This window comes from Lynx rufus, unplaced genomic scaffold, assembly GCF_022079265.1.
Source record: "Lynx rufus isolate CCGP_SWC_20201006 ecotype Redwood Valley unplaced genomic scaffold, mLynRuf1.p SCAF_3, whole genome shotgun sequence".
In the NCBI taxonomy this organism is placed as follows: domain Eukaryota; kingdom Metazoa; phylum Chordata; class Mammalia; order Carnivora; family Felidae; genus Lynx; species Lynx rufus.
The window spans coordinates 178,233,926-178,255,762 of record NW_025814845.1 but is presented as its reverse complement, the minus strand read 5'-3'; the positions used below and the strand labels follow the sequence as shown (position 1 = coordinate 178,255,762).

The 21,837-nt window shown below is 38.6% G+C and overlaps 1 protein-coding gene across 1 annotated transcript in view; it reads left to right on the top strand.

The window, feature by feature from the left end:
- The window catches only part of SGCZ (sarcoglycan zeta), a 1,101,292-nt gene extending 1,080,337 nt beyond the window's left edge, over positions 1 to 20,955 (top strand). Inside the window, exons 7-8 of the mRNA XM_047092209.1 lie at positions 6,192 to 6,315; positions 20,238 to 20,955. Of these exons, the coding sequence (XP_046948165.1) occupies positions 6,192 to 6,315; positions 20,238 to 20,432 (319 nt within the window). The 3' untranslated portion in view covers positions 20,433 to 20,955. The remainder of the gene's footprint in view (positions 1 to 6,191; positions 6,316 to 20,237) is intronic.
- The last annotated feature ends 882 nt before the right edge of the window (positions 20,956 to 21,837 follow it).

Here is a 21,837-nt window from a genome sequence, read left to right as displayed (position 1 = left end):
GCATTTCTCAGAATTGCTGGGATGATTAAGAGATAATCCATGCAAAGCTTTAAGTAAGAATGAGTTCCCAGTATTAGATGATTATAATTATATGGTTAATTCACTAATAAAGAAGGGTAAATTTAATGATGGTTGTCAATGGCTACAATATTTTATTTTTAACGTATTCTATGATTTTATTTATCAGGTAACTGAGCCCCATAGAGATCAACTGTATTTAAAATTTGAGTAGAACTCTGTAGAACCTATGAGTTTCTTATTCAAAGTCCTACATTTAATTCTTTCATTAGGTCTACATATCTCGAGCACAGTAATTTTCAGTGAGTACAAACCTCAATTTCCCAGACTACTTTTTAGAAATAACTTTCATTACTTCAGTGTACAGCAGAACTTTCAATACAGGGAATTATTTTCTATGATTCTACAATTTATTTATTTTTTTTTTAATTTTTTTTTTCAACGTTTATTTATTTTTGGGACAGAGAGAGACACAGCATGAACGGGGGAGGGGCAGAGTGAGAGGGAGACACAGAATCAGAAACAGGCTCCAGGCTCCGAGCCATCAGCCCAGAGCCTGACGCGGGGCTCGAACTCACGGACCGCGAGATCGTGACCTGGCTGAAGTCGGACGCTTAACCGACTGCGCCACCCAGGCGCCCCAACAATTTATAATATAGATTTTAGAAGCATCCAGCTTCTAGTAATGACTTGGGAAAATACTATTACAATTTTATTAGTGTTAATAAAATATTACTAATAAAATAGCCAATGAAATCATCAAGCCATTTTGATAAGCTGGCATGGCTAGTAATAGGTGATGCCTACTTTTATATTTAAAAAAATTTGTATCTAAATCTATTTATTCTCTAGAGTTCTTTGGATAGGTAATGTTATAATCATAAGCCTATCTAATTTCAAAGACTTTTCAAAGTGCCTGATTGTGCTTAAACGCAAAGATTTATTCCCGGAATTCATGGAGTTTAACATGTGGAGTTTAGATGGAGGTTTAGAGCAAATTTGCATACCATTTGTGGACAAAAATATTCTTTTCCTATTAGCATAGCTAGATCTTGAGACAATGTACATTGGTATGGAGGTAATATATGTGCATATATGTAAGTGTAACTGTACATGTAATTGACAGTGGATGATTCAGATATACGTATCTGTAAATGTTCACAATGATTTATGCTACAGAAAATTAGTTTATTATGCTAGATAGGCAAGCTTGTAAAAAATAGTTTGCAAGCTTACTTTAATTTTCATATTCATAAGAACTACTGTACTGCCACTTGTGAAAAGAGAATTATTAAATCCTCCAAATGGTCTAATAGTTTCGATACATACTCTTTGAGCACTCTCTATGAGTAATTTAAGTCCTAGTGTATATTACTCATCTGCATTGGCTATTATTTAAACCAGACAGTATTATTAATAATAAAAATTTATATTATTTCTTTTTTTGGCCTTTTAAATTTTCTTTTAATTCCAGTTAGTTAACACACTAACTGGAATTATATTAGTGTTATATTAGTTTCAGGTGTATAATAGTGATTCAACAGTTCGATACACCACCCTGGGCTCATCATGACAAGTGCAGTCCTTAATCCCATCACCTATTTAACCTATCTCCAGCTCCCCTGCCTTCTGGTAACTATAAGTTTGTTTTCTATAATTAAGAGTCTGTTTATTGATTTCTCTCTCTCTTTTCTCCCTTTACTCATTTGTTTTGTTTCTTAAATTCCATATATGAGTGAAATCATGTGGTGTTTGTCTTTCTCTGACTTATTTCACTCAGCATAATACACTCTGGCTCCATCCATGTCATTGCAATGGCAAGATTTCATTCTTGTTTATGGCTAAATAATATTCCATTATATGCACATACATATGTATATAACGGGAAGTTTCCATCATTTGCCTGTTGTAAATAAGGCTGATATAAGCATAGGGGTGCATGTATCCCTTTGAGTTAGTATTTTTCTATTCTTTGGGTAAATACCCAGGAGTGTGATTACTGGATAGGGTAGTTCTATTTTTAAATTTTGAGGAAACTCCATACTGTTTTCCACAGTGGCTGCACCAGTTTGCGTTCCCACCAACAGTGCAAGACTGTTCCTTTTTCTCCACATCCTTGCCAACCCCTGTTGTTTTCTTGTGATGTTGATTTTAGCCACTTGACAGGTGTGAGGTAATAACCCATTGATTTGCATTTCCCTGATGATAAGTGATGATGAATATCTATTCATGTGTCTGTTGGCCATCTGGATGTCTTTTTTGGAGAAATGTGTGTTCATGTCTTCTGCTCATTTTTAATTGGATTATTTGTTTTTCAGGTGTTGAATTTTGTTTTTTAAATATATTTTGGATACTAATCCTTTATCAAATATGTCATTTGCAAATATCTTCTCCCATTTTGTAAGTTGTCTTTTAGTTTTGTTGATTGTTTCCTTCTCTGTGCAGAAACTTTTTACTTTGATGAAGTCCCAATAATTTATTTTTGCTTTTATTTTTCTGGCCTCAGGGAACATAGCTAGAAAAAAAGTTGCTATAGCCAATGACAAAAAGGTTATTGCCTGCATTCTTTTCTAGTATATTTATAGTTTTAGGTCTCACATTTAGATCTTTAATCCATTTTGAATTTATTTTTGTGTATGGTGTAAGAAAGTGGTCCAGTTCCTTTTTTGGCATGTTGCTGTTCAGTTTTCCCAACACCATTTGTTGAAGAGACAGCCTTTTTCCCATTGTATAGTCTTTCCTGCCTTGTCAAAGATTAATTGACCATATGGTTGTGGAAATAAAATTTGTATTATATCTTAATGATTACCACACTTAGTTTTATCAAGATTAACAAAACATACAGTTGAAGCCTGTTTAATTCAAAGTCTTCTTCACTTCATAACTTGAAGGATTTAGCAGTACTGTAAAATTGCTACCACCTTTTGAATGTTTTTTATGTATTTATTGAGTTTATATCAAGAAATGAAAATATTCTTGTAAAACTTTATTTACATGTCTTGTCTCCATTGCACTGTTATTAGAAACTCAGCCCCAGTCTGTTCAGTTCTCTTCTTTTTCCTTGGGGTTGTATAAGGATACCAAGGAGCTTACACTGTGTCAAAGATTTGGGGGCGACGTTTGGTCATTGGTAGCTTCATGACCCAAAGTAGCATTTGCTAAGAGTTTCTCATTCTTCTCTTCACTTAGTATACCTCCACCACAGGTCACTGTCCCTCTCTGCTTTGAGAATCTTTGGTCTCTTGTCCTCAGTCGTCTTAGTCCTGAGATATCCCTACATTCCTCAGAGCTCTAGCATCTGAAGAATAAAGGCCTTACGATGTAGAACTTGGCCTCAAGTAGAGGAACACAGAGAACAATTTGAAATCAATTCTGTTGATTTCCCATCCAAATCTTCTTTACCCCATGAATCAAGAAAACAGTTCTTCAACAGGTGGAAATACACAGCAAGCTCTCACTGACTTTGGTTTTCTTTTGATGTGTTTGTTCATGGGCTGAATCATTTTCAACATACTAAATGGCTAGGTTTTTCTCCAACTCAAAGTGTCCGTAAGATTAGGAAACTCAAAAGGTCTTTATCAGCTTCTCTGATCCATCTTCCACTGCTTGTGGCAAAAGATACTGTTTAGTGAGTGGCAGAACTCTAAGGAGACGTGACAGGGAAGGAAATGCCATCAGTATCTCCAAATACTACCCTACCCCATCTTTCTCTCCATTAATTCTCCTAAGACATTTCTTATTGTCCTATGAGAACTTTATAACTTTCAATTTAGAGATGTTGAAACTGGGTCTGGTTACTGCTGGTTAGTTTTCCCAAACCCATCTCTCAGTGTTCACCACCTCTTTGAATAGAGATGCTCTAAGTGTTAGCAAAGCACTCTGCTTAATGGCTACGCTGGCAATGGATACCTGAGGTCTAAAATGAAAATGAATATAACAAAAAATTTTATTAAATAATTAATAAAGATGAGAATGGAAAGGCTCAAAAGCCCAGAAAGACATAATACATTTTAATGTTCTAGTCCCAAATGTAAACATGATGGAAATATGACACAAAAACATGTATACATTTAATATGGATGTCATAGATATCATACTATCAAATATATGAACAAGAACCTCAACCCCTTATCCTTGGAAACAAACTAAACCACATCAATTATTTGATAAAGTAAGTGTGCTTTTCCTTCCACTTATAAGTTCACTGAGTTGTGTTTTCTTGAAAGTCAGAGTCATAATTTTAGAATATTAATATGAATATTATGCATATTAACTCATTTTAATTAAGTGCCTATCTGACTTCTATTTGAATGGTTCATCAATCCAAACATATATAATTACATTTAATGTTGCGGATAATTAACCGATGAAAATAGTAGTGGTCACAGATATACTACTCAAGATGGTCTATATTTGGGGGTTTATTAGGGGAAATCAATGATAAAATACACATTTTAACAGAAATGTAGATTGAATGTGCAAAGTATGGGTATTATGAGTGAAAAAAATTATCGATGATTATTTTATTTTCAGGTTTTCAAATGCTCTGTAAAAATATGTGACTTTTGTTTTTCAAAAAAATACATCTATTAATATATATATAACAATATAACAATGTTTCAAGTAGAAGATAAGTAGATAGGGTTTTATATATATATATGTGTGTAACATATAGGGATATATATATATATATATTCATATATACACATACATATATATGTAACATATAGGGATATATATATATATAACCTAACCCCTCCAGGGGTTTTATAAATATGCCCAAGAGGCCCATAGAAAGTTTCAGAGTTGCTTAGGTGAGTGAAAAACATTGAAAATGTCAAAATCACTTCTTCTAAATGCTGGCTCTACTCCTTCAATATCACTTTCGAGTCTAAGTTCAACTTCACTACTGAAAGAGAGCTTATCTTCAGAGATCTAACTATTTGATGTGGTTCTCCCTGCAAAACAGCTTTGGATCTGTTGCCTCAGAGGAAACCAGTTGCTTTGGATGATGGTGAATGTGAACCTGAGGGGACTCTTGTCCTAAAGTTGTGTGGTCAAGGGGAACACACAGAGTTGCTCCCCCATAAACAGAATGTTTATCCATATCAGGGGCCCTTTATCTTATCACACTAGCGCTTTTTACCACTGTATTCTAGCTTCCATGTTCTGCCTTCTTTTGCTCTTGCCTCTAGTTTTATATTTGGAGATAATTTGAAACTGCCTCCCAACTATCTTTCTTTTCAGGCACAACAAGCTAAAACAGTTGGTTTTGGGGCCACCTGGGTGTCTCGGTTGAGTGTGAACTGTTGATTTCAGCTCAGATCATGATCCCAGGGTTGTGGGATTGAGCCCTGTGTCAGGCTCCGTACTAAGCATTGAGCCTGCTTGAGATTCTCTCTCTCCTTCTGCTCCTTTCCCCGGCTTGCACACTCTCTCTCTCCCTCTCTCTCTCTCAAATAAATATATAAATAAACATTGGGGTTTTCTTCCCTCAAAATGTATGCAATCTTTATTCATATTTAATTAAATGAGAGGTGGATCACCGCTCATTTACTTGTTCTCTGTCAGGATAATGTCATTCATTCTGTGAACATTTTCCTGGGCCAGTAGAGGTCAGTGGATGTAGGAAATGTCTCATTTCTTCATTTTAATTAATTTCTAAACGTGTAATGAGTACTTTGAAACTTTTCAGGCTTACAGAATTTTGACTGTGGAATTCTTGAAAGTTCACAATATTAACAATTTTCATTAAAGCTCTCTCGTCTTTGTGAGACTCTTGATAGCTACATGCTAAGTTGGTAGAAATTTATTAAAACTCCATCATTAATTTTGAAAATATATAAAAGATTTAAGCAAGTAAACTTATCACGACCTACTTTTCATGTGCGTTGTGAAAGGAAACAACATAAGAAACTGTTATTAAATCATTAAACAAATGAGAGTAAATAATTGATGTGAACAAATGAAGTTTCATAAAGAACCAAAAAATAGATAAGGCAATAAAAAAGGATTCTAAAACTCGTTTTGCCTTTTGTTTTTTTTGAAATGGCAAAGATTTTTATTTATGCCTACCTGTTTGTTTGTTTTAGTCACTAATGTTATCTTTTAGTCCATCATAATTGTTTTTTTTTTTTTTTTTACTATGAAGGAGTCTTTTGTTTTACCCTTAGGCTTGAATCACCCACCAGGTCCTTGATCATGGAGGCTCCTCGAGGGGTCCAGGTCAGCGCTGCTGCGGGAGACTTCAAGGCCACCTGCAGGAAGGAGCTCCATCTGCAATCTACAGAGGGGGAGGTGAGTTCCCAGGGGGCAAAGAGGCCCATGACTGCTCCTCAAATTAGATGCATATTCCTCCAGGTGACATATGATGAACTGCTTCGTAAAACAGCTTAAATTATGAAAATATAGTACTTCTTGAATATGAAATTTGGTAAACCTTCTGTTATTTTCTTAGAACAAAGCCCCACTTATTTTCTAGGGAACGACTTCCATTCATGAGTCAATTATAAGTGGGGCATCTAACTTCCTGTAGTTTCAGAACTGACAGATAAACATAATTTCAAGATCATATCAAGAATAAAGGCAGGCTTTTCTTTTTCTTTTTTTTTTTTTCCCTCTTTTGGTCTTCCAGAAAGTTCTTCCAGGAGTTACTTGGGATGTTTATTTCTGTAGAAATGGTTCCTATGTGTCTTCTAAAAGAAAAATGAAACAAGTTATTTTACTACTTAGCCAGATTGTCATTCCCTAGATAAGGAGGTAGATACATGGCAATATTTTTCTCCCATGTTACTTTATTTTCTCCAAGAATCTCCTTTAAATCTGTTCTCATTCCATTAAAGATCACTCACTTCCTCCCCTCACTGAAGTGGTGAAGAACCCTTCATCTTCCTTCTGCCAGCTTTCACTGGAGTGCCAGAGGCACACGTTCATTTCATGTACCTTATTTGCTATATACACTGTGATTATTGTATCAACAGAATTACATTTTTGTCACTTCTGGAAACTCCTCAGCATTCGGTCTTCAGGTATTACCACTCCCCATTACCGCTCCATGGCTCTTCTCTGGAACTCTGAAGAAATACTGTGTTTCCATTCCCTTACCCTCCACATCTCTTAGCCTCTCCTTCCTAGTTTCTATTCCTCTGTCTCCCTGTGCCTCACTCTGCGTATTCTTTCAGCAATCCATGCTCAGGTTTCTTTTCAGTATCTAATTTCTTATTTAATCCCTCCACTGAGCTTTTCATCTTAATAATCATGCTGTTCCCTTTTAGGGTTCTCATTTGTTATTTTTTCAAATCTGCCTGGACATTTTGGTAGCTGCTGTTTTGTTTGCTTGCTTTTAATTCTATTTTAATTATTTCAAATCCTTACACACAGAACCTGTTGTGTGTGTTTTTACTACGACTCTCAAAGGCCTTGAAAGTCTAAATCAGTTCTTTTTACTGTTTCTACCAATTAAGTCCCAAAGTAGTTTCTTCCTTCTTGTGTTAATTTTATTATAAGTTTATAAAGATCAAGTTGAGAAGAAAAAGAATGGAAGAACAATTTGAGAAAGATGCTCTAAAGCATTTTATACGTCTTCAGATGTAAAGATGAAGGCACAAATGAATAGAATCAAAGGAGGATGTTCCTTTGGTTAAGCCATTATCTCAGTTGTTGATTCACGATAAATTTTCCTTATAAATTTTGTTACTTTTCTATAAACAAACTTACTGGCAGGACCATATTAGCATCTTAGCAGATATTACAACTTAAATGATCTAGAAATAGGCTTCCTAATATCTTAAGAGTATATCCATATTACCTTTCAAGATTTCTTTCTACTACAGTTACAGAATACAATACTTTGTCTACCACAACAAGATAGAAATCTTTCTTAAATATCTTGCATCCTTTTTGAAGAGTTGCTTTTATCATGATAATTATTGCATTCAAATTATTCATAATGAATCATACCATAATAAATATTGGTTGTTATTAATCTCTGTTCTGTTCCTATTTACTCAGCACTTTACTTATGTTCTTTAATTCAGTGTATCAGCAGAATGAATCCTTGGATTCAATTACAGGTTAGCATTTAATTGTGAATTGAATATTAGGCTATAAATAAGTCATAGCCAGAGATTTTCAGCCGTTGTCATTTTTTATATTAATAATATAAAGACAAGAAAGCACAGCACTTTATAGTAGAATAAAATTATATCTAATTTTCCTAGGAAAAAGTGTGAAGTTATCTAAAACTTTCTCTTTGTTTCACTAACTATGCACAGAAGGGCGGATTGATCATTTACTAAACAAAAGAGATAGATATAAAGTCCCTCCCTTAGACTGTTTTTGAAGTCGTTAAGATCAAGACAAACATGGCATTGAGGTAACAAAGTAACAGACAAAATGCTTAAGAATGAAATTGCACACAAAATTCTGCACTGATGAAGATTTAGGCGTTTCAGACATAATATTGCAAGGAATTTCAAATTCACTTCTGAGGACGATCTGAATCATAATATAGGGGGAACTTTGACAGTATTAAAACAGCGCAAGCCAAAAAAAAAAAAAAAAGCACCTTCAATGCAATAATACAACATATTACAAGGTCACTGGGGAAGGAGAAAAAATTATTTTGCAAATTTAGATTTTCTATAACACTGATAGGCCTGATTTCAATGGGTAAGAAAGGGATAAATGAGTTCTTGGTGCAGAAAAGACAGTGGACGGTGATATAAAATCTCAGGCATGTGATCCTGAGTACCACGGAGAGTTTTAGAACAAATGGATTATATGTTTTATATGGGCAATATAGAATAGAAATATCAATTTTAGAATATGGAGGTTGAACAGTATCACAGTAACTGCCTTCGCAGAAAAGAGATATGAGCAAGCCTGTTAACGGACTCGAGTGCTTGGACCCAGCAAGGATAGAAATGAGGCTGGACTCCAAATGTAAAAGCACAGGCAAGGCTTTATTGGGGCTAATGCTCGAGAGCCAGGGAGGCGGCACAAAGGAAGGAATCCTGAGGCTGACTCCCTGAGGAGAGGTCAGGGAGAACATTTTGAAGAAACTTAGGTGGGAAAAGGGGTTCCATGTAAGCATCTAGAGGCGGGGGGTTATTAACACCTGTGCACTTAAAGATCATGCTTCTTCATGCATCGCTTGTTTAATTGACATGTTAAATCTCCGCCCCCGGGTATGATTTTTTAGTATTATAATGAGGGGGGAACGTCAGTGTAAGTTCAGCACTGGGGTCCATGATGGTGCAGACTGGTTTGCAGACTGGACTGGGTTTGCTCCTCAACTGGTACTTTGCTCTGGAGAAGTGATAACAGCCAGTAGGGAGTTCTATGAGAAACGTGATGTCAGTCAGCAGGCAGCAAGGAGTTTTTCAGATACACAGGGGCTTGTTCCCAAGGTCCCTGAGGGATTTCATCCTCCTTATTGTGAAGGAGAAAGGATAAAAGGTCTCATTTTCTGAAACTGCTTCCCGTTGCATGAGGCCATTGTCCCTGTCCTAACCTGGATGGGTAAAAATCTCTCATGGACTGTTCTACTGACTTACAGGATTTGAATCTTCCTGTAGAGGTACAGGGTGGAATCCTTGTGTTACCATTAGCTTGACTTGGAATTGTTGGACCCTGGAGGACACAGATTTTACTAACAGGTCAAACAGACACCAAAAATAAGTAGCAGGAGGATAGCCACCAACAGTCTCAGGAGAGGTAAATATAAAAAAAACAACAAACAAACAAACACCCAGAAACAAAAGAGAGACTGGGGAGGGCATTTTTGATTGTTGACCAGATATAGTTAAGATCTGTCCCTAAATTGTGCCTATGCAGGCAGGATGCCTGCTCATAAACCCTTTATGTGTTTACTTCCATTTTTCCTGTGTTAATTACATAGGCACAATAGGTTTTGTTAATAATGGCATAGACTCCACCTTGTTCAACCAGCAATTAGGTAATTAATAAGAGGCGTTTCTGTGACAATAAAAGAAAAACACAAGTTGATGGTTGGAGCAAATTATAAACCCAGTTTCTGCATCCTGACTACTCCGGTGAGAAGATTTCTGGATGTCAAGCTCGAAGCACCGTCAGATGGAGTGGGCACAGGCAGCAACAATCTGATGCATTTTTTCTGGTTTGTAGTTCAAATTCTCTGGTGATCTTTTTGAGGGGCCCAGAGAGCAACAGGCATGAAAAGTGTCTACACAGGAGCTACCGTGGCCATTTCTCTGAGATGTACCTCAAGTTGTCGAGCTTTAGTGTGCAAGGCTTCAGGAAAAGGAACAGTTTTCCTTCTCAGTGATTCCAAGACAAGAAAATGCAAGAAGATCGGAAGCCATAGTTTGAAGAGGTATAGCCAGATGTTTGAGGAAACCAGAAGAATTCAGGATCCAGACCAGTCTTCTAGGCAAACAATAAACACTTTAAAGATAATTGATCAGAACTAGAATTTAACATCCACAAAAGGTACGTTATTGAAACATACTTTGCCCTCTAAAATCATCCTCCTATTCATCAAACATAACCAAACTAAAACAAATTTGTTTGTAAAAACAAGTCTAGTTTTAACAAACTTGGTCTAATTATTTGTGTAAGTACAGCAAGAATAGTGATTGACCACATAAGTTCTCTTAAATCTACTTTGCTGGAACTTTTGTAAGGAATTTTACTTTTTACTTTTTATTTTACTTATTTATTTTTATTTTTTAAAGTTTTTTTTTAAGTTTTTATTTTTAATTTATTTTTGAGAGAGAGGGAGAGCAAGTGGGCAAGGGGTAGAGACAGAGGGGGAGAGAGAATCCCAAGCTCCGATAGTACAGAGCCGAAGTTGGACACTTAAATGCCTGAGCTACCCAGATGCCCCTGTAAGGGATTTTAGTTTGAACTTTTAATAGCCTCTCCAGGCCAGAAGTCAAGCCAGATACTTGCCATTAGAATTGCCTGAACTACCTGTACATTTGGGTGAATTCTTCTTGAGGTCCCCAACATATCCTTAGGAGTCTGCACCTGCCAAGAAGTGACTTTACTCACCCCATAAGGCTGCTGGAAACTCTGTAAGCAAGGTGCCAGGCCAACAGTTCCAAGGGGCTCTTTTGGCTCCATAAAGTCAACTTTAGTTCCTTAAAGTTGCCTAGTCATATCAGTTTATCCATACCTTTCTCAACTATGACATTCCAGTCAAAGTCTTGGTGATATAATCAGTGTTTCCAAGGGCGTACTGTTACAAGAATGAATTCTTATTGAACTTATGTAAACAATTATAATTGCCATGAAAGAAAGAATACTCACTGAGAGTTTCTGAATTTTAAAGGATTCAGGTAGGGAGAAAAGTGAAAGGTCTTAACTTATTTGCAAAGGAGTGTTTTATCAAATTTCTGTAAGACATAGACATCATAGGAGAACATGTTTCCTGCAGTCTGAAAGAAAAAATGTTAGTGAACCAGCAGTATTTTTTAAAAAAGTTATAAAAACTATGTATTCAGGGGGTGCCTGGGTGGCTCAGTCAGTTGAGCGACCGACTTTGGCGCAGGTCACGATCTCACAGTTTGTGAGTTCGAGCCCCGCGTCGGGCTCTGTGCTGACAGCTCAGAGCCTGCTTCTGATTCTGTGTCTCCCTCTCTCTCTGCCCTTCCCCCATTCGTGCTCTGTCTCTCTCTGTCTCAGAAATAAATAAACATAAAATTTTTTTTAAAAACTATGTATTCAGCCCCACATTACTAATTTTTGTTCTATTTAAATACAGTTTTCCCAGCAAGTCCAAAAATTCTTACCTAGTTTAATTTCATGATATTAAGGGTGTCAAAAACCTGTATTTTCAAAAGTTCTTTTCATGAACCTCTTTGAGGTTGAAAACATTTGCAAGAGCATCAGAACAATGACTGTAAATGACAAGACTCAAAAATGGACATGGTTAAAGATCTGATGAGAGTTCATTATAGTGTAGTTGACAAGGAAATCCAGGTATTTCTGTAACATACATTTTAACAATTAAAATGTCAAGTGACAACCTTATACCAGGACATATTAAAGCTTTAGGGATTTCATATGATTTCTGGAATAGTTATTTGTAAATAACTTAATTCATAAAGTTGAACTCATGTAATTCATATAATTTCTAGAACAATGACCCATAGAGTATAACCTAAGAAAGTTTATTATCATTTGTTTAATAATGCCTCCCTTATAACTTAACAAACCGTATAAACAAGCACATGCCTAAGTAGGATCAGAGATTACTATAAATCTTACTATTCCAAAGACAAATACATAGGATTATACAATTGTTAGCAAAATTTAGCTCCTTTACTATTGAAAGATTTCATTTACTTAAGTAATCAAAGACCTAACAAAAACAAATATGAAATCTTATTTTTCTGGACAAAGAAAAAAAAACTTTGTTTATAATTTCTTATTAAGAGCAGACCAACAATGCAAGAAAACCTTGTCTCTTTAATAGAAAAACCAAATTTTATTTTTATACCACTGTACTTTTAAAACTCATCTATTCTAATTTTAGTCCTGACAACATGACATTCTTTTCCAAAGATTCTCTCCACAAACCTTCTGCAGCTTTCTTTTTCATTCAGATTTTGTCTTAAGCCTTCTCTCTCTAAACAGTCTCATCTTAGGACAAAATTACTTTCTTCCTGCAACAAAAATATTTTCTTCATTCTTTATGCCTCTTTAAACATATTTCCTTTTTTTTTAATTCAGTGTTGTTTTCCTTCTCATTTCCAGCAGGCTCAACTACATTTATCAGAATTTTAAGTCTTAGAAACCTCAATTTCTAGTAAAAACTAGGTAGTAACCAGGTATGAACAGTCTGTTACAACAGTATTGTCTTTACTTTTGGCAATTTACAAATTTTTTGGAAATATACAAATACATTTCATAATTTTTAAAAACATGAACTTTTTTTATGGTACAATCATTTAATATAGCATAAAACATGTTTACCAACAGATTCAAATGTATCTTTAGTTTTTTTGTAATAAGCCAAAAGCAGATGAATCTGTTTAGCAATTAACGTGTTAGCATTTTATCTTATTTTGAAAAGATTCAGATTCCCAATGAACTTAACCCAATGTATCACTTAACCTAGCAAAGCTTTAAAGTTTTAGGTTACCAAAGATTTTGAAAGCTATAGACCTTTTTATTTAATTTACTTATTCTTAACAATTACCCATGAAAACCTCAGGAGACAGAAAGAACCTAACATTATTTTAAGTCATTTTTGCTGACCAATTGTAACAGATACAACATGAATGTAATAAACTCAGGTACAATGAAAGCTCGATGTTGATAACTCCGAAAGACATGTTTTTAATTAAACCAACAGCCTTGAATTAGCTTGAATACCAAGGATGTCGCACCTGTGTCCACTAAACAGCCAATCTGTTTGCTCCCACTGTCCATTTTACTTGGCGCTCTTGTGGGGAAATTGAAAGTGAGCGCTTTAAGTCTAGGGGGGCTCTTGGGCCGCGGACGGTGCTGGAGGCCCCAGGGATGGTACAGGAGCAGGAGCCAGCAGCCTGAGTGGCCCCAGTGGTGGTGAGGGGACAGGAGGAGGGGGAGGAAGAGATGGCAGGGAGCCCCCGGCAAGGCCAGAGGCAGATTTTAAAGTTTGGACGATCATTTCTCCATCTCTGTCGCTGGTCTCTCCCTTCTGCCAAACATGTTTTTTCTCTGGTTGCCCTTTAGCCCCCTGGGGGAGGTCAGGAGCAGGTAGTGGGTCGGACATCAGTTCTGGTGCTCGTCCTCGGGGAGGTGGATTTAGGATTTCTAGTCGCTCCCATCTCCCTCCTCCTTTTCCTCAGTATTCTGGTTATTGGGAAGGGGGTCAGGTGTCTTAGATTTTTGTTCCTCCTTACTTCTCTGGAGCATCAAGTAGGGCCCTTCCCGTGAGGCATCTGTATTATGGAGTAATGTATAGGCCTGAATGTAAGGAAGTTCATCCCAGATCTAGTGAACTTAAAAAACATACGGGTTAGTTTTTATCTGAGTCGTTTCTAGAATGCCCAGTTTTTACAAGTGCTTGCCTTTAAACCAATTACATAGAGCTCCTTTACAAATTAATTTTAGCAATACCATCTGGAGATAGAAAAAAATATCTCGTATTTATAACACATATGGACACATATACACAAACAAGATGCAAACAAAATCTAGCCTGTTTCACTATTTGTGGAGAAGACATGACAAACCCGATTTCTAAATATCCTGTTTTTATTAAAACAAACCTAACTGTAAGATAGCATTATAATTTATGGATCCATTCATTAGTTATATTTTATTTTCCATTTAGAACACAGCTGACTTTGTGCAAAGATACCAAAAACCGCAGCAACAAATAAATCAAATGAAGCCTAGAACACCTGGTTCCTTCCCAAAAGTGGGAGGCTTCCCTGATTGAACCAAACGGCTTCCTAGGTTTTGGTTGTTTAGTCGTATAGCCAGCTTTTTCTAATTCTGTGTACAAGAAAACTAATTTAGACATGTCAGAAGAGCCCTATTTGAGACTCACGTGATCCTTAATTTTTTCCACCTGGAGAGCACGAGCGGTAACCCTCAACAGCTCAAATAAAAAAGCAGGACCATCAGCTTAAATTGAGGGGGTCTGGCTATCAGGTCTCTTTGCCGACATACCTGTGAGGTGCTGAGACTTCAGAGGGGCACAGAGAGTGGGTGCTGGTCCCCCATTGCCAGTTCCAGAGGAGCCCTCGGGGGTTGTCAGCCGAGCTGCTCCAACCTCCTGTCCCCTATGCCAGGAAAGGTCGGCGCAAAATGAATAAAGTCGAACAAAATTTTAAAGAGAAAGGAAAAAAAAAAAAGGTTTTATTCCGGTCAAGTTAGGATAGCTGCTGAGGATACCGTCTTCAAAGAAGAGAATGCTTCCAGGGAAGGGGGGTTCAACTAGAAATCATGAGAGGACTTTTCAGACAGTTGTAGGCTTTGAAGTTCGGCGTATGGGCAAGACTGCATGGCTTTAGTCTCGTGGGGACTGAGAGGGGGGTTTGGAATAGTCCATTTTAACTTTTAAATGAGGCAGATTTAAGTCCACAGTTGAGTACACAGATACCAAAAGTAAACAGGTTTTTAAAAGTTTATTTATTTTGAGAGAAAGAGAGCCCCAAGCAGGCTCCGCACTGTCAGCACAGAGCCAAATGTAGGACTCAAGCTCCCGAACGGTGAGATCATGACCTGAGCTGAAATCAGGAGTCTGATGCTTAAACCACTGGGCCATCCAGGCAAAACCAAAAGTAAATAGGTTTTCAAACAAAGTTACAAATCAGGGACTTGCCAGAGGGGAGAAAAGGTGGTTAGAAAAAAAAAAAAAAAAAAAAGAGGGACAAAGAAAAGCCCAAAAGTGGACTCTAACTCTAGCCCAGGAACTCTAGCCCCTTACCGGGTTGATCGGTCCTGGCGGGAATCTCCCAAAATCACCGCTCAAAGGGACCTAAATGGGAGTCCCTTTTTCCAAAGGTACTGGTAGCAAAGATAAGAACCAGGGGGCTCCTGCTCCGGTGGGAGGCTTCAAATGCTCCAAGTCTGTGGGTGGCATCAACTACCTTCTGAAGGCCCAGGCCGGCTGCACCTGCAGGGCCTGGGACAGGTACCTGCCACCTGCGAGGAGCGGAGCCCTGGTGCAGGCCGGTCACTGAGATTACGTCCTTCTGTTGAAGGAAAACAAGGGAGCAAACAAAACTGCTAAGAGAAGATAGAAAAGAAAATCCTGATAGGAGTGAAGGGATGGGGCCAGAGCATTGCCTGAAGGGCAGTGAGGAAAAGGGGAGACTGGAGACCCACTGGTCCCCGTGACTCGGAACAGAGAGGCCTGGCGGCCCTTCAGTTGTGGGCGTTGGTCTGGGTCTAGCGTCCCTAGTTCTACTGGGTCTCGTCTCATCTTAGGGCCCCTTCCTGGTCCACAGATGGACTCGCGTCCTTGGGTCCAGCAATGGTGGAAATCGGGCCGGGCCCGAGATAAAAAAGCACATGCTCCTGAGGCTGGAGCACCAGGGAGGTGGCACAAATGAAGCAACGGCCAGGCTGACTCTCCGAGGAAGGTCAGGGAGAATATTTTAAAGAAGCAGGTGGAAAGAGGGTGGAGTGGAAGCACCTGTGCGGTTAAGGGTCCTGCTTCTTCAAGTGTTGCTCGCGTTTAATTAACATGTTAAATCTCCACCCCCGGGCATGATTTTTAGTATCATAATGAGGGGGGAAAGTCGGTGAAAGTTCAGTACTGGGCTCCGTCTTGGCGCAAGCTGGTTTGCCCCGGACTCGCTTGCCTCTTAGCTGGTGCTTTGCTCTGCAAGAAAACTCGGGGTGCCTGGGTGGCTTGGTCGGTTAAGCGTCGGACTTCGGCTCAGGTCATGATCTCACGGTCCGTGAGTTCAAACCCCGTGTCGGGCTCTGTGCTGACAGCCCAGAGCCTGGAGTCTGTTTCAGATTCTGTGTCTCCCTCTCTCTCTGCCCCGCCCCTGTTCATGCTCTGTCTCTCTCTGTCTCAAAAATAAATAAACGTTAAAAAAAAATTTTTTTTTAAAAGAAAACTCATGGTGGCCAGCAGGCAGCAAGGAGTTTTCCAGGTGCGCAGGGACTTGTTCCCGAGGTCCCTGATGGTCTCACAAACATGCTGCGGAAACCTGGCAAAGCTGGGCTGGAAAGGGTCGACGTGAAACACCTCGTTTTACCTCCCGATTTATTTTTTTCTATCTCAAGCCAAGACAATATCATTTCCAAAAGCCCCACGCATTTAAAGTTATTAATAAAATATACTTCCCCTAAACGGGTGAGGGTACAGTCTGAATCTCAGAAGTTCACGGAATTAAGTATTGTCCTCTGAGGACAAGCTGTCAAGAGTAGAGATTGGAGAACATGGGGGGGGGGGGTTTGCTGCTCTGCTCACATCAGGCCAAATGGTTGAGGCCTCCACAGCTGTGCTTGTGTCCACAGCTGCCACCTGCACACCCTGCCTGTATAGAAACCGCCACTCTCCACAGCTGTTCCCTCAGGCTGCAGGCAGGGGCAGGGGGATGACCAGTTCCATCCATAGCTGTAGAAACTGTGTCAGCAAAGCTGCGCCAAACTGCCAGGGCTAACCAGCCACGTGGATTTCTGTGCTTGCTAATAAATGAACCACTCACAGTGTCTTCCGGTCCCATCCCACAGGAGCCTCTTCAGCCCACGTTCGTTAGCTTTCCATTTCCACCCTCCATCATCTTATTTATTTGTCCGTGGTTCTCTGGACGAAATACCAGCTCCTGGTGTTTCCTCGGAGCCAACTCCTCTGCAAACATGCAGACCTAAACACGGCTGTCCCAGAGCTCGCCCGCTAACATGTTTCTGGCAAAGCTGAGATTTCCGCTTTCTGAGAGCATGCTAGCTTCTAAAACGAAGTGAGGAAAGTGCAAGCCCAGTTCCTCTCTTAAACCCATCCAGTAGAGAAGTCATCCCTCGGTACCTGGGGAGAAGCGAGCTAAAGAGCCCAGACTATGTCAATAGTTGGTGGTACAGTCGCTCATGTCGCTCAACAAGGGGACACAGAGCCAGGAGAAAGGAGGCCCAGCCTCTCTACCCCAAAATATGTCTTTTCCTTCTGCTTAGATTTGTGCGCTTTTAACTTTCCTATCAGGCAAAAAAAAAAAAAAAAGTCTCCTTAAAGAAATGAGAACGGGAGCACAGCAGTAATTATGTAACCCTTAAAGAAGTAATTATGGGGTGATAAATTTCAATATTTGACACCTACAAATGAAAGTTTTAATGACACCTTAACTCGAATGTTGTTGGTGAATTCAATCATCCCTATGCTTTCCGATCTACTCATTTATTCCACCACCATTTGTATATTATGTGGAAACTGTATGTTGCAGAGTCAAACACTGAGAAGTTATAAAAAATTTCAGGTGTGATTCTATCTTCAAGGAGGATATAATTTAGTATATAAAGGCAGATATAAATAGGACTGTAAAATAGCATCAACTAAGGAACAAAATAAAATATAATAATACGTGTCTATGGGAGAACCAGTAAGGAGAACCTTTTCTATGGAGGGTGAAGTGAATGCACTGGGCTTTGCTGGAGGGTGACACTTGTACCCTAGAGGGGAGAGACATGCCTACTGGCGAAGGAAGAACACGATTTCATGCACCAAGCAGTGGCACAATTTTATGCACTGTTCTGCAGCTGTGAACCAAAGACAGCTGTAGATCGACCTTGCAAGTAAGAGAAGCAAACAATGAAGGAATGCACACTTAATACAATGTTAGGAAGGGACTGGTACTATAGAGAAAAGTAAAGCTGTCAAAGAGAGATTAATGGATTAGTGTTATTTTCATGGAGTGGTTAAGAAAACCCTTTTATAGGTGACCTTTTAGCGGAGATCTGACCACATCTAAAGTAATCTATAATATACATGTCTCTGGTATATGAACTCTTTTTCTGTCCTATCTGCAGCATGCGATAGATTCCTGCATTTCAATGTTTTAATTAAAAAATAAAACATAAAGGAGTTGGCTATTAAAACATAATAAAAACTAAGCAGAACAAGTCAGTCAGAGAAAGACAAATTATGATTTCACTCATAGGTGGGGTTTAAGAAACAAAACAAATGAACATAGGGGAAGGGAAGGAAAAACAAGATAAAAACAGTGATAAGATAAATAAGAAAAATAAGATAAAAACCATAAGAGAGTCTTAAATGCAGAGAACTAACTGAGGGTTGCTGGAGGGGAGGTGGGAGGGGATGGGCTAAATGGGTGTTGGGCGTTAAGGAGGGGACTTATTGGGATGAGCACTGGGTGTTATATGTAAGTGATGAATCTCAATTTAGACTCTTGAAACTAATACTACAGTAGTTGTTAATTAACTTGAACTTAAATACATACATACTTAAAAATAGTAATAAATACCCAAAAAAGGCAAAAAGCAGAAATCGCCCTCCTACCCCCGTTTTCTAACCAGCCCGTGAATAGCTAACCCCACTTGTAAATATCTGGAGCAAAAAAGTATTGCAGGCTGAGGAAATAGGGAGTAAACAAGACCTGAGGCCAGAGTTCTTTTGATATGTTGGAGAAAATGCAAATGCTGGAGCAAAGACAGTGACCGGAAATGGTGTTAGAGAAAGGCCAGATCTTGGAGGGCTCCTGAGTCTTGGGGAGGAATCCATATTCATGATAAATGTGGTGGGAGGCCATCAGGGAATTTTGAGCGGGGGGGGGGGGGGGGGGGGGGGGGGACAAGACCTGGTCGGTAGTTTTTAGAAGTTCACTAAGCAAGATGATGTAAAATAGGCTCTAAGAGGACAAGAATGGCAGCTGGCAGGCCAGTTAGGGGGCTATCCTAGGATTTCCGGTGAGAAACAAATAGGACTTGGAGGAGAGCAAATATGTGGGAAATGGAGTAATCTCAGACTCTCCTGTCAATTTAGAGACGCCTGTAGGCAGTAATTAGCTACCTAACAATGGAATGAAGAAATAGCTCCAGAAAGCGGTTTCTTTGCTCATTCAAATTCATGACTCAGCTTTTCTTTCTTTGAAACTTTCCCCCTGCATGTCAAAACCACGTGATCACTGTCCCTCAACGTGGCAAGTCCATGTTTGGAATAAGTGAAGTAATTTTGCAACTTAGAAAATACAGCAAAGGAAGTGTGGCATACAAGTAATACATTTCATGGAGATTTCAAACCTGATTGTATCGAATAATTGTTGTTAATAGTGTGAATTATCTACTTGGTATATTTCCCTCAGACTCTCTGTCAACATGATTTTATGACTTTTGAAACATCAGGCCAGAGAGTAATTTTTTTTTTTAATTATTAACTGTCCATCGTTTCAGTAACGCCCTCTCCATGCACATCCTTATTTCTTTGTATATTCTTTAGACCAGGCACGATTCAGAAGTTGAAAGGGAGAGACTCTTTCAAACTCATTAATTTTCTGTGGTGTTTGAATAAGTGGGTTGGCCCCTTAAGCAGATTGAGCAGTATTGCTTTTCAGATCGAGGGCTTTCTGTCAGAATGCACCACGTCTCAAAGGAGCAGAGAGCTGCCGAGCTTTTGGGCTGTGCCTTCGGAATGTAATTTGTTTGTTCAACAAAGCGTGGCAGCTAAAACCAATAGCATTGTTTGTTGTTTGGTCTTTCTTATTAGACCCTGTTGTAAAGCTCCGAGGAACATAGAATGCTAAAATGAATTGAAATGCACTTTCATTTCCCCCTAGATCTTTTTGAACGCAGAGAAAATCCGGCTGGGGAATCTACCGACCGGCTCTTTCTCATCGTCCTCACCCAGCTCCTCGAATTCTCGGCAGGCAGTGTACGAACTGTGTGTCTGCCCCAATGGCAAACTTTACCTTTCTCCAGCGGGACTAGGTTCCACTTGTCAGTCCAGTAGCAGCATCTGCTTGTGGAGCTGAAGTGACTGATTTCTCCTCACACCAGAATAGCCTTTTGTTCCCGTCCGTCTGCTTCACAGTTCTGCTCGGTTTCCCTTGTGATCAGTCCAGAGCTTCTTCGAATGGTCCACAGGCAACTTGTTCCCATGCAAGCAGGGATTCGCTGCCACCTTCTCTTGTGATTTACTGTACTGCTCAACGCAGAGAGTGTGGGTGACAGAACAGTGGAAAAAAATCACCTTCTGCGGGAAAACTGGATCATAACTTTTGCTCAAAAGGGAGAAAAACATAGGTGCCTTTGCTACGTGAAGTGAAGCACACAGTTTTAGATTTTTGCAGGACCTGGATATGAACTGCACACATACACATTACATAGATGAAATTCTCAGTATCCAATGGCAAGATGAGATGGTTGACCCTGTCAGAAAACTAATTCGACAGTCTGAAAGCACAATTTTCCAATCATCTTTTTGGATGTAAACTTTTATCCCCGAATTTTAAAATTTTGAAGCATTATATAATGCTTGCTTTACTAAAAATTAAATTCGATACATGATTTTTAACAAAACGAAACAAAACAAGACAGAACCCCACCTTGAGTTTTATTTGTTTCTTTGAATTCCGTGTGTTGTTACTCTTTGTCTACTAAGTCTAGAATTTTGTACATTAGGTAATTTTGAAAGCACTCAGCAATATAATCTTTACAGAATTAACAAAATGCCATTATACTGTCATTTGTCAGATCTGAATGGCCTTATATAGTATTTACTTGGCTTTTGCATGTGACGTATTTGCTTTTAACGAAACATCTAATTTATTCCGATATAAGATAGGATTAAGAGAGATCTACTGATGGTATGGAATCCATAGATTTTTATTTTTTTTAATTCACCTGCTATCTTTTACACTAGGTTCTCATAGTACAACTCTTTGTTTTCTCCACTCCCTTTAAATTTGACTCTGACTGCTAAAATTCAACCATATCCTCTAAATAAATTAATACTAATGTGATGCATTATGCCAAGAATGGGTTCACTTTCCATTGGAATATAACCTTCAGAATTATATCTATGTATTCTTTTTTATTGGAGATTAAGATTTAAGGATGGTCGAAAGTAAATTATAACTCCCTGCTTAAACAGTAAAAACTATAAATGTTAACAAACATGTTGAAAATGTGTTTACTCCATTACATTCCTATTTTAAGGAATTTGGTTGTGTTTCCTTTCAGCTCTTAACATTTGGTTACCTTTATTAGACTGTTAAGCTACCTGGCATCAGAAATCCTAGCTCCTTCCATTCTCCACTGCTTATTTTTGTAAAGTAGCACGAATAAATAACTCCAGAATAATGCAGATTTGTTGCTCACAGCACTCCTTAACTGGAATTCTTCAAACTTACAGAATCCAAGAATGTAAAATTGTAT